Source organism: Anguilla rostrata, chromosome 1 (assembly GCF_018555375.3).
Source record: "Anguilla rostrata isolate EN2019 chromosome 1, ASM1855537v3, whole genome shotgun sequence".
Taxonomy (NCBI): Eukaryota; Metazoa; Chordata; class Actinopteri; order Anguilliformes; family Anguillidae; genus Anguilla; species Anguilla rostrata.
In genome coordinates this window covers 73,954,111-73,967,404 of record NC_057933.1, presented here as the reverse complement: position 1 = coordinate 73,967,404, position 13,294 = coordinate 73,954,111, and the positions used below count along the sequence as shown (strand labels likewise).

Genomic DNA, 13,294 nt, shown 5'->3' with positions numbered 1-13,294 from the left:
GTCTATTTATTGTGGTTATTTGATGACTGATGTCCAGTTTCATGGGGGAAAAAAACCCAAAATTAAACAATGAAAATGGCACTGCACTGAAGGAAACCGCACGTGAGCATGCAGTACAATAAAATGACATACTGCAATGCATTGGTGTGGTTATGCAGAGGTAAAAATTTTGTCATTTGGTAAAAAATCATGAAAGAAGACAAATATGCTTATACTGCCTAATCACCAATTAAAACCAAAGCATACCTAGCTACATTCACTATTTGATTAATATATACGTTGTCCTAATTATTTGTGTATTGTTTCATGTTTCATTGATGCAAAAAATAAATTGCTAGCAGTAAAAATGGCCGACCCATACATTAATCAAACCAATGGGAAAAGGCCCAGTGGTCTGACATGAACTTCTTGCCTGCATCCATCCTGATAAAATATTTACAGCTCTTTCAAACAGACACAATACTTTTGACGGTAATTGGCATTTAGAACAGCTGACAGTTTAACAGTTTGGCGTGATCTTTCATTTGCATGTTTTAAAATGAACTAATGTGGTGCATTGAAGATGAAGACGTGCAGTAAATTATGAAGTACACACGTATTATATATATATATATATATATATATATATATATGTAAACACACACATACTTCTGTTGATTTTGTTCGTTATAAAAACTAGATCCTAAAGTAAGGATGAATAACGCATTGATGTTCTGTAATAAAAGCACTGATATATTAGAAAAGCATTTCCCCTCAAGTCCCCTAATTGCACTTTTTTTTGCCCCTAAATCTCCCCCCTGATACCTGTCCTTAAATACACAGCAGCCAACGACTGACCAGCTGCCAGAGTCTGGAGTTTGGCAGGCCAGGAGCAGACTCCAGCAGCTGTATTGATTGGCTTGTCTGTGCGGAGACAGATGAATGCATTAGTACCCAACTCGCCCTGCCACTGAAAATATATTAACTCCCCGTATTAGGCACCCTGTCTCGTTACCATGGCGACACAGAGAGAGAGGGGGGGGGAGGGGGGGAAGGCGGAGGGTGGCGGCGATGCCGGGCGAGTTGAGGCGGTGGGGTTTGATTGGTAGTCTCTCTCCATCGGTCTACCCGTCTCTCACCTTTTTTCTTGCCTTTTCTCCTTCTCACCTCACTGACACCTTTTTTTTTTTTTTTTGGAAAAAATGTTCTCTTAAACCGTTCCTGACTGTTTTGTTTTTGTTCGTTTTTTTTTTTTTTTTTTTTGCTTAGCCCACTTTGTCATTTGGGCCACGCATTGTTTTCCTCCTCACCCTCTTTCCCTCTCGTCTGTGTTCAGTTTTTATTTCCTTTTTTCCTCCGGTCTTCACTGCCCTTCCCGCAAAGTCCGGTCTCCTCTAACGCCATACTTTATTCGGCTCCCTTCTTTTACGTTTTTCCCTTCTCTCTCCTTCTGCATCCACCACTTTTCCCCTCGCTCTCTCCCTCCCTCCCTCCCTCCCTCCCTCTCTCTCTCCCTCTCTTGCTCCATCTTTCTGTGCTGCAGTAAAAGAGGCGCAGTGTGGGATCTTGGAGAGAGGGGGAGAGAGACAATGAAAGCAAGGGAGAAAAATGATGGTGGGGAAATGGAGGGGGGGATTTTTATTTTTTTTCCTTCCATAGCTGAAAGTGTGTCTTTTGAGGGAAATGCTTGATTCATGCCTGTCCCAGGTACCCAGATGTAATGCGCGGTGATGTTGTTAACTAAACATATATGATTAAATAACAAAATAGAAGTTTTCTATTTTTAAAAAATCCCAACCCAGTTCATTAAAAAAAAAATCCCAACTCAGGACTCACCGAGAAAAGCTGCAATATATTCTATTTGTTTTTATTTTGTTGTTAATGTCTGAATTTGTCACTATCGTGCAGCATAGTGTTGCTTTAAACAAGCTTTGTTTCAAAGGTGCAGCTTCGTAGTCAGCAGGATTGTAGTGTAGATGAGGACACTGCATTACCCGAGCAACAGACTAAGTTCCAGCCATCAACTGTATTAGAACATGGAATCTTCTCGGCTAGCTATGTTATGATGTCACAGACATTCACGTTGCGTGGTCACGCATTTGACCGATAATGTAAATATTTTGAAGAAAAACAAACAAGAGCTCTCTCTCCCCTTGCACTGTGCTCAGTTCAATATGATTTGAATTGATTTGATGGGGAAGTTAGCCATTTGGGCAGTTTTGCTCAGCGTCTGTGTGGCTTGCTCGTCCGGTTGTTTCCAATGCCTTGTCGATGTTGACGACAGCCTTCGCTTGTGTTGGGGGCATGTTCTCTCCAAATATGGTGTACGAAACATGGACTCTTGTTTCCGAACGATTGACCGGATTTTCAACTATGAACAGAAAGTGATCCAGGCTGGCAGAGTCGGTGAGGAACCTGACCTTGTGTTTGTTAGAATTATTATTACTATTATTATTAATAATATTATTATTATTATTATTGTTGTTGTTGTTGTTGTTATTATTGTTGTTTTTTGTGTTGCTGTTGTTACTGTTGGCATTGTAGCCTTTATGCAAGGCAGTTTAAATTTCAATGTAATAACATCTTTACAGCGAAGATACATTGCTGTATCATATACATTCTTTTTGTACACTGGTGTTATAGTTGTCCTCAAAAAGGATCATTAACTCCATCAAACACACAAAATTTGACAATGTGGAAGTAAATGGAGAGGGGGCTTTGGGCTACGCTGTTAATGGCTCACTTTCAGTCTGCGTGTGTCTTCCTCAGGGGGAGGCTATGACAGACAGCTCAGGAATATCATGCACGCTGAGATCATGCCCCTCGTGGAGGAATTTGATGAGAAGTTAAATGCAGGTACCAAATCCTGCAGTTTGCACCACCCCACCAACCACTATACCTCAGAGAGGGGTGGGGGGGGGGAGGAGGAGAGAGAGAAAGAGGGAGAGAGAGGCTGTCTTTTAAGAGCTCTTTATATAATGATGGTTAAAAAAGGGCACATTTGTGTATGGGGGGAGGGAGAATGGTTGGGGGGGGGGGGGGGGCATTTTAGTGACCAACAAAAAAAAAAAAAAAAAGCAAGGGGGGAAAAAAACAAACAAACAAAAAAAACTAACCAAAAAAAACAAAAAAACAAAAACACATTTCGGGCAGATTTGTTACACGGCTTTGTAGCGTCAGCGCCAGACGCCCTCGCGGCGCGAGTCAGACAGCGAGACAGCGAGACAGTGAAAACCAGAGGGAACGAGGAGAAATTGAGGGTGAACAGGCACCGACGGCCTGAGGAGGACTATGAGCAGCGTTTGGGGGTCACGCCCGCTCTCTCTCTCCCTCTGCTGTGCTGTCCGTCAGATTCCGTGTACGAGGAGAGGCTACAGGCGGCAGCGCAGCGCTTCATCTCTGAGGCCTCCAAACTGCCCAGAGGTGAGAGGCACTTCCGTCTCCCCCCTCATTCATACTCTCTGTCTGGAATGTTCTTTATATATGTACACTCGCATACACATACAAACACACACACACGCACACACCCATACAAACACACGCACACACCAACAGACACACACACACTGATACCCACACACAGACACACACACACACACATATACACCCAAATATATTACGCCTTCCCGTCTGTCTGGGAGACAGAGGATGGATTCTCACTTGCCTTGCCACTGTTTCCTAAACTCCATCTGTTTGCCAGTTACGAGGTTAAATTGATCTGTCTGACTCATGTGTTGTGCCCATGCTCATGCAAGCATCTGCTGACTCCCGGTTCCTGCCTTTGGCTGTCCAATATCACGACTAAGTTGTCAGACTGTATCTTGGATGCGCTGTGCCGTGATGTTTCATTTTGTACTGTCAAAGCCGGGCTGCTGACATGTGCGTCCTTCTTGAACCTGTAATCTTGAATCTTGGGTTACTCCTCTCTGTAACCTCTATTTAACCAGAACACCCCACCGAGGGTGACAGGAATTTAACAGATGCTCTTATTCAGAAAATCTTTTTTACATAGCATTTACATTGTATCCATTTATACAGCTGGATATACAGTATACTGCAGGTTAAGTACCTTGCTCAAGGGTACAACGGCAGTGCCCCACCCAGGAATCGAACCTGTGACCTTTAGGTTACAAGACCAGCTCCTTACCCTTTACCCTGTCGCCCGAGGCATTTTGCAAGGGAGACCTGGCCAAGAGGACAGCTTAATAAACACACAAAATCACACAACAATGACACCCATCAGTGGTGCACAGTGAAAACAAAGCATACCAACTGTTAAAGCGGGTTAAACACTACCAACGTGGCTTCCTGTATTCCTGAGTTGAACTCTTCCAGTGAAATGAAGCCCTCTATACGGATAATTAATGGAGATGCACAGAGCCGCTATTAGGGTTTCACTTCTCTTTCTCTCCCTTTAGCTACCGGATGCGTCCCACCTTGCGGTGAGTACACCAGCACGCTCTGCTGTTCATCTTCTGACATCTTCACATTTATGGTTCTCAGATTTTCTTTGCACTCAGGAATATGACTGCTTTTAAAAGTGCACTGCTCCCAGAGCCAAGCTGTTCCTGCTTTTGCTACTCTGTCTTTGTTTTTAACATGTTTATTTGCCTTTATGAAATATTTTTTCTTTGTTTGTTTACTTTTGCTTATCTGTTTTATTTATTTTACACCTCATTTTTACAACATAACATTCCAACACTCCTGTTCCATTAGTTTTTAATTACAGTATTTCACATTTATGTACATATACCTTACAACAGGGTTTTTTTTTTAATCATTAACTAAATTTCTAAATAAAGTAAGTAAATACATAAATAAAACTTAACAAGATTTTTGAAAATAAACAAGAGCAAGAATCTCAGGTGGTCAGCAACTTCTATTTGCTTTGGAGACCATTGTCTGAGAATAAAATGATTTTTTAACCCTTGGGCGATTCACAGGTTTCCAGGTTTCAGGAGCTGTTTACGACTGTGTCACCTGCCTGTATGACAGCTGTGAATACCCTCTCGACTGTCCCAGTGTGTTCCAATATTCATCACCCCCCCCCCCCCCCCCACCACCACCATACACACCTCACAGGCAGTATCCACCCCCAAGATAAGGGAGGCATCTTCCATGAGTTTCCATGCATATACTTATACACTCCTACATGCACAGATAGATAAACTAGCCACACATGCTTGTTGAGAGGTGTCTTGTCACTCAGGAGGTGGTACTGTGGAGTGCAACATGAATACAGCCACAAAATAAAGCTTCAGAAAGGTCAAAGTGAGATTATCATTTTACTGTCGTGTTAAGAATGGCAAAGGTCAATATGCAAAGTACAGATATTTATATTCACGTGTGCATAAAAAATGTTGCTGTTATGCGGTAGGGTTTGCCTCCCACATCTAACAAGTCAGTTCTTGATCCTCTCAAAAAGACTGAAACAAAAAAGGCTGAAGGCTAACAGATGATCTTCAGCACCCAGTAATGATATGATTGTTACATTGAATTTTGAGCACGTATAAACAGACAAATAAATGTCCATTGATAGCGCAGTCTGTTTTAGTCATATTAAACAGTAGGGTTTTGACACCTACCAACCCACATGTCAAGCAGCCTTTCACAAAGTAGTATCTATCTGTGTGATAATGTAGGTCCATAAATTGAATTATATACGCAAATTTTATAAGAATTCATACTCCATATTTGAAATGATAGCCTCCGCCCACTCACCACACAGTTCATTCTCCATCCACCACAGTGCAATTACTGCACAAAGCTATCACCTCCCACTCTTGGTCCTGCGGAGGGTGTCATTAGGCGTTACAATTAATTGAAGTAATGGAGGCAGTGACTGTTGGCTGTCAGAGTTTGAGGAAAAGAAGTTAAAAAAAAAAAAAGAAAATGAGAGAGAGAGAGAGAGAAAGAAAGACTGTGAGCGATGCCCGTGGTTGTGCGTCTGTATCTCGGAAAAAAAAGTGGTGGACCTCACGGTCGGGGAGAGCAACGGCACCGAGATGCGATGTGACGTCCGCTTTCCCTTGCCGACCGACATGGAGGTCGTCTGGAGGTTCGCCCCTGAGGTGAGGGGCAGGGTTTAGCGATAATGGGCTTGGGTGGGGTGGGGTGGTGGGGGTGGTACAACTGATCCCTCGATCCTTAAAAGAACACAATGCAGCCATTCTGCTCTATTCTTGCAGATCAACAGTCCTGCAATCACTCTCAAGGAGAACACAGAGGAATTTCTGATAAATTATTTTAGCCAAAATGTTACGACCATTTGTAAATAACAAAGACGTGTTTTTAAATGGCAGACTCCCAAGAGAATCTGGCTCTTAGTGTTATCGACTCAATAGAGATCCTGTAAAGTTTCTAAAATTCTGTCATTGCGATTGTATTTAGAGTGTAGAATTACCCAATTCCAGAAACCTGTTATTCACAGTGTGCGTGTGAGCATGTGTGTATGTGTGTGTATGTGTGTGTGTGCAGGTGTGCGTGTCTGCAAAACTGTGTGTGTGTGTCTGCGAACCTGTGTGCGTGTGTGTCTGCGTACCTGTGTGCGTGTGTGTGCCTGCGTACCTGGCGTGCGTGTGTGTGTGTCTGCGTACCTGTGTGCGTGTGTGTGTCTGCGTACCTGTGTGCGTGTGTGTGTCTGCGTACCTGTGTGCGTGTGTGTCTGCGTACCTGTGTGCATGTGTGTGTCTGCGTACCTGTGTGCGTGTGTCTGCGTACCTGTGTGCGTGTGTGTGTCTGCGTACCTGTGTGCGTGTGTGTGTCTGCGTACCTGTGTGCGTGTGTGTGTCTGCGTACCTGTGTGCGTGTCTGCGTACCTGTATGCGTGTGTGTGTCTGTGTACCTGTGTGCGTGTGTGTGTCTGAGTACCTGTGTGCGTGTGTGTGTCTGCGTACCTGTGTGCGTGTGTGTGTCTGCGTACCTGTGTGCATGTGTTTGTCTGCGTACCTGTGTGCGTGTGTGTGTCTGCGTACCTGTGTGCATGTGTGTACCTGTGTGCGTGTGTGTGTCTGCGTACCTGGCATGCGTGTGTGTGTCTGTGTACCTGTGTGCATGTGTGTGTATGCGTACCTGTGTGCGTGTGTGTACCTGTGTGCGTGTGTGTGTCTGCGTACCTGTGTGCCTGTGTGTGTCTGTGTACCTGTGTGCGTGTGTGTGTCTGCGTGTGTGTGTCTGCGTACCTGTGTGCGTGTGTGTGTATGCGTACCTGTGTGCGTGTGTGTACCTGTGTGCGTGTGTGTGTCTGTGTACCTGTGTGTGTCTGCGTACCTGTGTGCGTGTGTGTGTCTGCGTACCTGTGTGCGTGTGTATACCTGTGTGCGTGTGTGTGTCTGCGTACCTGTGTGCGTGTGTGTGTCTGCGTACCTGTGTGCGTGTGTGCCTGCGTACCTGTGTGCGTGTGTATACCTGTGTGCGTGTGTGTGTCTGCGTACCTGTGTGCGTGTGTGTGTCTGCGTACCTGTGTGCGTGTGTGCCTGCGTACCTGTGTGCGTGTGTGTGCCTGTGTACCTGTGTGTCTGCGTACCTGTGTGCGTGTGTCTGCATACCTGTGTGTACCTGTGTGCGTGTGTGTGCCTGCGTACCTGTGTGCGTGTGTGTGCCTGTGTACCTGTGTGCGTGTGTGCGTCTGCGTACCTGTGTGCGTGTGTGTGTCTGCGTACCTGTGTGCGTGTGTGTGCCTGCGTACCTGTGTGCGTGTGTGTGCCTGTGTACCTGTGTGTCTGCGTACCTGTGTGCGTGTGTCTGCATACCTGTGTGTACCTGTGTACCTGTGTGCGTGTGTGTGCCTGCGTACCTGTGTGCGTGTGTGTGCCTGTGTACCTGTGTGCGTGTGTGTGTCTGTGTACCTGTGTGCGTGTGTGAGTGAGCATGCGTACCTGTGTGCGTGTGTGTGCCTGCGTACCTGTGTGTTTGTGTGAGTGAGCATGCGTACCTGTGTGTTTGTGTGAGTGAGCATGCGTACCTGTGTGTTTGTGTGAGTGAGCATGCGTACCTGTGTGTTTGTGTGAGTGAGCATGCGCTCTGGAAGCACGTCAGACCTTTTTGCGCCTGGGTTCCTCCGAAGGCCAGGACTCAGCAGGTGGAGCAGTTCGGGGTCGTGACGGTGGGGGAGGACTGCCTGTACTCCATCCCCTCCGCCCGCGCCCACCACCAGGGCACGTACCAGTGCGAGATCTTCTCCCAGCAGCGCTCCATCGTCAGAACCTACCACCACCTCAAAGGTGAGGTGCGAAGCTGGGGGGGTTGGGGGTCGGGATGGGGGTCACTTTGCCGAGGAGCTCCAAACTCAAATCTGGACTGAAATGTTTTTTTATCAGGGGGGTAGCCCTTTGCCAGTGTGATCCTATGCCACATGAATGGTGCCAGGGGGCCAGGAGGCTACTAGCTGCTGTCAGTGAGGGACACGGCTCTCCTCAAAATGACGCTAACTCTCTCCTGCTGCCCTGCGTGGCCCATAGTGGGTAGAACTGCTATTGGGTTGGAAGTGTCTGTGTCAGGAGAGAGCATTCTCATTGGAGGACGGAAGCTGCTTTAGGAGGGGGCGCTCCTAAACGCGCAGGCGCAGGATCGGGCGGGCTTAGAGGTAACCGGAACGGTACGACTGCAAATCAAAATTCCAAATCCCAAGGAAGAAGGGTCAAAAAGAGAAAGAGGTCCATCTGAATAAACTCTGAATACACGCCATCAGGCTAGTGATTAAGAAATGAAACATTTCTGCTACCAGTGTTTAATCCTGATACGAATCAGAACAAGTCTACTTTTAAAGTGAATTAGCTGTTAGGAATTCAAATTACAAGGTCATTTTAGTTTCGCCTCTTCAGCCAAATTTTCTTATGAATGTTTTATTACATCCATATTTAGTGTAATCTGGGGGACTCATTAATTTACATATTCACATACAGTATATACTGAAATGACAAAGTATTTCATGCATCATGCATAATGCATGAGCAAATGTCATAATATTAACTGAAATAGCTATAATAGCCTAAAATCAAGGCACGTACCATCTCTCTCTGTCTGTCTGTCTGTCTGACTGTCTCTCTATCTCTCTCTCTGTCTGCTGTCTGACTCTCTCTCTCTCTCTCTCTCTGTCTGACTGTCTCTCTATCTCTCTGTCTGTCTGTCTCTATCTCTCTCTCTCTCTCTCTGTCTGACTGTCTCTTTCTCTCTGTGTCTGACTTCTCTCTCTCTCACTCTCTCTATGTCTGCTGTCTGACTCACTGACAGTGATCCCCCAGGTCCTGGCCGCCCAGGCCGAGCTGCAGGGGGTATTTGACACGGCTCTCCTTCCGGGGGGGCAGATTCCGCCCCCGCCTGCCGGGCCGCCCGGTGACCTCGCCCCGACCCCGCCGTCTCCCAACCTGCCGCTCCTCCCGTCCCCTGCTCTCGTGGCTGCCTGTCTGACGGCTCTCCTGCTGCTGCTCTTCTTGTCCCTGGGGTAAACGCCCCCTGCGTTAAATTTTTTTTTTTTTTTAAAGACACGCTCCCTCTGCTGTTGCCTTTGGACGTATATGCCTTTTTTTTGTAAACACAGATGAGCAATCCGTGCTCCGTGGAATAGACACATACAGTACAGCACGCGCAGTAAAGAGCCACAGCCGTGTGTCAATATTTGGGGAAAAGCCGCGGACTCGAAGGCACGCGGCATCTCCATTGTGCGCCAAATCGCATTTATAAACAATTACGAAACAGCTACGAAAATAACAACACTGACAAAAGCAGTAGAGGTCTAAAAAGGACACATAACCCCCACACAACTAATTTGTGTGAATAAAGGGCAGGCAAAGTGCTCGCATTGGCCTCTCCAGAACTAAAATATCAAAATGCAAGCGCCTTGTACAAGTGATCATTATAGTCTTAAACGTGGAGCCCATCATTCCGCCTTAAGTGAATGATGGGCTCCACGTAGCCTGCCGGGATTTATCTGTTCAGGAATCTCATCTAGTCTCGGATAGATTTACACGTCAGAGCTGAGACCTGAAAATATTGTGGAAGACATTAAATCATTTGTGTCTAAAATTTGTTCAGTTCAGATTGTTATGTTACTGGCATACAGGCAAAGACAATGTTGTATGCAATTCTATTTTATTCATGTCAATAGTGGACTGATAGGTCAGAACACAAACTGTTCTCCGATTTTATACTGAGTAAGCTGTTCATACTCAAGTCTAAAGAAATGTTCGTACACGGTTATATAGATTTATTGTTATCTGTGAATGTGATCTTTCTGTTGATTCTTTTGTGATTTTTCTTGCAGGTTTATGGTCTGGTGGATGACAATGACCAGAGATGAAGCACCAAGAATAGTACAATTATTCATTTAAGACATGAGTTGTTCATATCGCCGATGACCGTGATTACTTTTAAACAGTGTTTCCGCATATCGTCTGGTTTGTCTGGAGTGTTTGTGTTTCACCACTAGAGGGCGCCAATGTAAAGGACAAGTCCGTGCAAAGTGAAAACCGTATCTATGAATTTTAGAGTTACTCCCGCTACCTTTGCACCTTAACTGGCTATCCTTCCCTGAGCAATGTGATGGCCAGTCACGTATACAGTGCCCCCATATTAGCACAGTCAAGACTGGCACAGTCAGGATTCAATAACAGGTTGTGAGCTGTATCACAACACTTGATGCCAGTGCTTTTAGTTGAATGGTCTGCCTGTGAGCATACTCTATAGAACGATTTCACTGTCATAAAAGAATAAAAATATCACATTACTTTGCATTACATTTATTTTGCAGACGCTTTTATCCAGAGCGACGTACAATAAGTGCATACCGAAGGTCATTGGAACAACTACAAACACAGATCCGATGAGGTACAATGCTCATTTTCTAGTTATTCATAGCCATGAACACATTAAGTCCAGTTCACACAGTACACATTACTCTGACCAAACCTACAATGAGTCAAACTAGGAGGCATGACAAGCCAAAGTTCTTGGTTACGTGAGAGCAAGTCATGCCAAGTGAAAACATATTTTAGTTGATGATTGAAATTGGCATATTGTCATGTAATTGCATTTTTGGAGGACATGTCCAGGCAATTGAGAGGGTGTGCTCCACATCAACATGCACGGCATTGATTGCCTCATGCTTTGTTTCACAAGTTTAAAACAGAAATTTCACACCCTGAAACTGGCCATTCAACCACTTTGTCCTTAACAACAATGAGTAGCATATTAGAGCAGAGGTGGTCAGGAGGGCTGTATCTTAATTAATTTATTTATTTATTTATTTTCATGCAAACTTATGGCCTTAATTACAGAACGAGTCCTAAAACTCACACCATCGCACATTTTGGCTACATTTCCTGATAAGTACATGAATGACAGCCGAAGACTGTTCTTGTGTCCCTATGTGAAACTCTTTACTGTGACCTAGGAGGTATTTCAGGAAGCAGAATTACTGAGTTACCTGGATAACTGCACTGCGGAAAACCCAGAACAGCTCTTTTTACTTCAGTCAATGTTCCAGATTTGGGAGCATTCCGGGTTTTACTTAGTGCAGCTATTCAGCCAACTAGGTAATCCTTCTTCGTGAAACAGGAGCCCAATCTGGCCATTGGTGGAAACAAAAACTTGCATACATGCAGGCCCTTCAGGACTGGACTTGCCCCATGTATTAGAGCCAATATTAATCAAATATTCATGGAAATATTTATTTCAGGGGTGGACAATTCCATTCCTGGACGCTCTTGTTTCCACCAATTCTGTTTTAATTTATGCGCTTATCAAGCAATGTAGCTAAAATGTCAGATGGCATGTTAGGGCTGAATAAGCAATTAAGGCCAGAATTGGCATGAGAACCAGAAATGGATATGACCAGCATTGCCCACCTCTTTTATTTAGTCATTAAGTAGCATTTTAAAACTTTAAAAACTTTTTGCAAACAATCACCTGCATCTTTCTTATGTAATGCCGCTAGGATTCTTTGTGAGCACGTGCCTTACGGTTTTGTGACTTCATTGTTAGCAGTATGAACCTATGATTTATATGATATGCTTCTAGGTTGGCATCACTTTCATAATAATGTACAGCAGTGGTTTCCAGCCCTGGTCCTGGAGAGCTACAGGGTCTGCTGGTTTTCATAGTGACTCTGCACTTCATGAATCAATTAGAGCAGTTGATTACACAGTTAACTCAACTCACCTGGTGTCTTGGGTCTCAAATGGATGCTGATTTTAAGGTGAAAGCAAAAACCAGCAGACCCTGTAGCTCTCCAGGCCCACCATGCTTGGAGACTTCCTGCTCAGGGAATGTTGTTAGCCAGGTGTAACATACTTCATGTTGCTCTGGTTACGAGCATGTTTTACACAGGGCATTTCAGTAGCACTGCTTATTTTGGTTTCAACCACAATTGCAATCACAGAATTTTAACAATATGTTAATTTTTATTAATTATTTTTTTCAAGCATTGACGGATTGCATACCCTCTTAAGCCACAGAAGTAGCTATGTATGCCATGGAGAATCAAAGTCACATATTCATATGGTGCTGTATTGCAAATTATTACATAAACGTAAAAAATGTTTTAACTGATCAAATTAAAGACTGAGGTGAATCACTTGGCTCTTAATCGGAGAAAATGTGGACACATGGCCTCTAAAGCTAACCATTTGGTAGATAATGAAGATTTCAAAGACAAAGCAAATGATAATGAGACAAACCTGGATTGTGGTAATAAGTTTAAAGTAAAATTATGAAAGAACTTAAAAACATGTTCAGTAACCTAATTAGGAGCATATTGAGTCACCTATTGAGTCTTTAATTTGATGTCTTTTTATGTAATTGTTTGCAATATAGCATAATGAGCACAATGTGAACATGGGACTTCTATTCTTCATGGCATGCTGTCATGGTCCTGTTTTCCTGTCTGTGTTTCCCCTGTTGGGCCGCCAGATGGCGGCACTTCTGTTTTGTGTCCTGCTCCCCCCCTGTTAATTGTATGATTGTTTCATTGTCTCGTTATCCCATCATTGTTCCCACCTGTCTTATCCCCTCCTTCTGGTTTGATTGTTTTTTGAGTTCACCTGTGTCTTGTTACCCCTGTCTATTTAAGTTCTCTGTTCCCTTGACTCGGGTGCTGGTTCCTTGTGTTTGTCTCCTGACTTTCTTGTACCTGCCTTCTTGTGTTTGTTCCTGAAATCTGTTTGAAAACTGTATGTACCTGCCTGTGTTTGTTACCTGACGTACATGTACCTGCCTGCTTGTGTTTGTTCCCAACTTGCGTATGTTTTAGACCCTTTGTACCTGCCTGTGTTTGTGACCTGTTTGTGTTTGTTCCACTTACTTGTACTCTGTCCTGCCT

General features: G+C 44.5%; 1 protein-coding gene across 1 annotated transcript; it reads left to right on the top strand.

Moving 5' to 3' along the window:
• Positions 1 to 7: 7 nt before the first annotated feature.
• Positions 8 to 11,829, top strand: spaca6 (sperm acrosome associated 6). Its single transcript, XM_064300276.1, has 9 exons — positions 8 to 2,385; positions 2,749 to 2,835; positions 3,331 to 3,402; positions 4,398 to 4,421; positions 4,923 to 5,000; positions 5,947 to 6,050; positions 8,045 to 8,201; positions 9,211 to 9,421; positions 10,241 to 11,829. Exons 1-9 carry the CDS (start codon positions 2,172 to 2,174, stop codon positions 10,305 to 10,307), a joined length of 1,014 nt encoding a protein of 337 aa, XP_064156346.1. The 5' UTR covers positions 8 to 2,171; the 3' UTR covers positions 10,308 to 11,829.
• Positions 11,830 to 13,294: the final 1,465 nt, after the last annotated feature.

What these genes read in the sequence shown, in the direction of transcription:
- spaca6 (XM_064300276.1), top strand. Translation starts at nt 2,172, where the DNA reads ATGGGGAAGTTAGCCATTTGGGCAGTTTTGCTCAGCGTCTGTGTGGCT. An exon ending in GATCCAGGCTGGCAGAGTCG is followed by an intron (nt 2,386 to 2,748) that starts GTGAGGAACCTG and finishes TGTCTTCCTCAG; the next exon opens with GGGGAGGCTATGACAGACAG. An exon ending in GGCCTCCAAACTGCCCAGAG is followed by an intron (nt 3,403 to 4,397) that starts GTGAGAGGCACT and finishes CTCTCCCTTTAG; the next exon opens with CTACCGGATGCGTCCCACCT.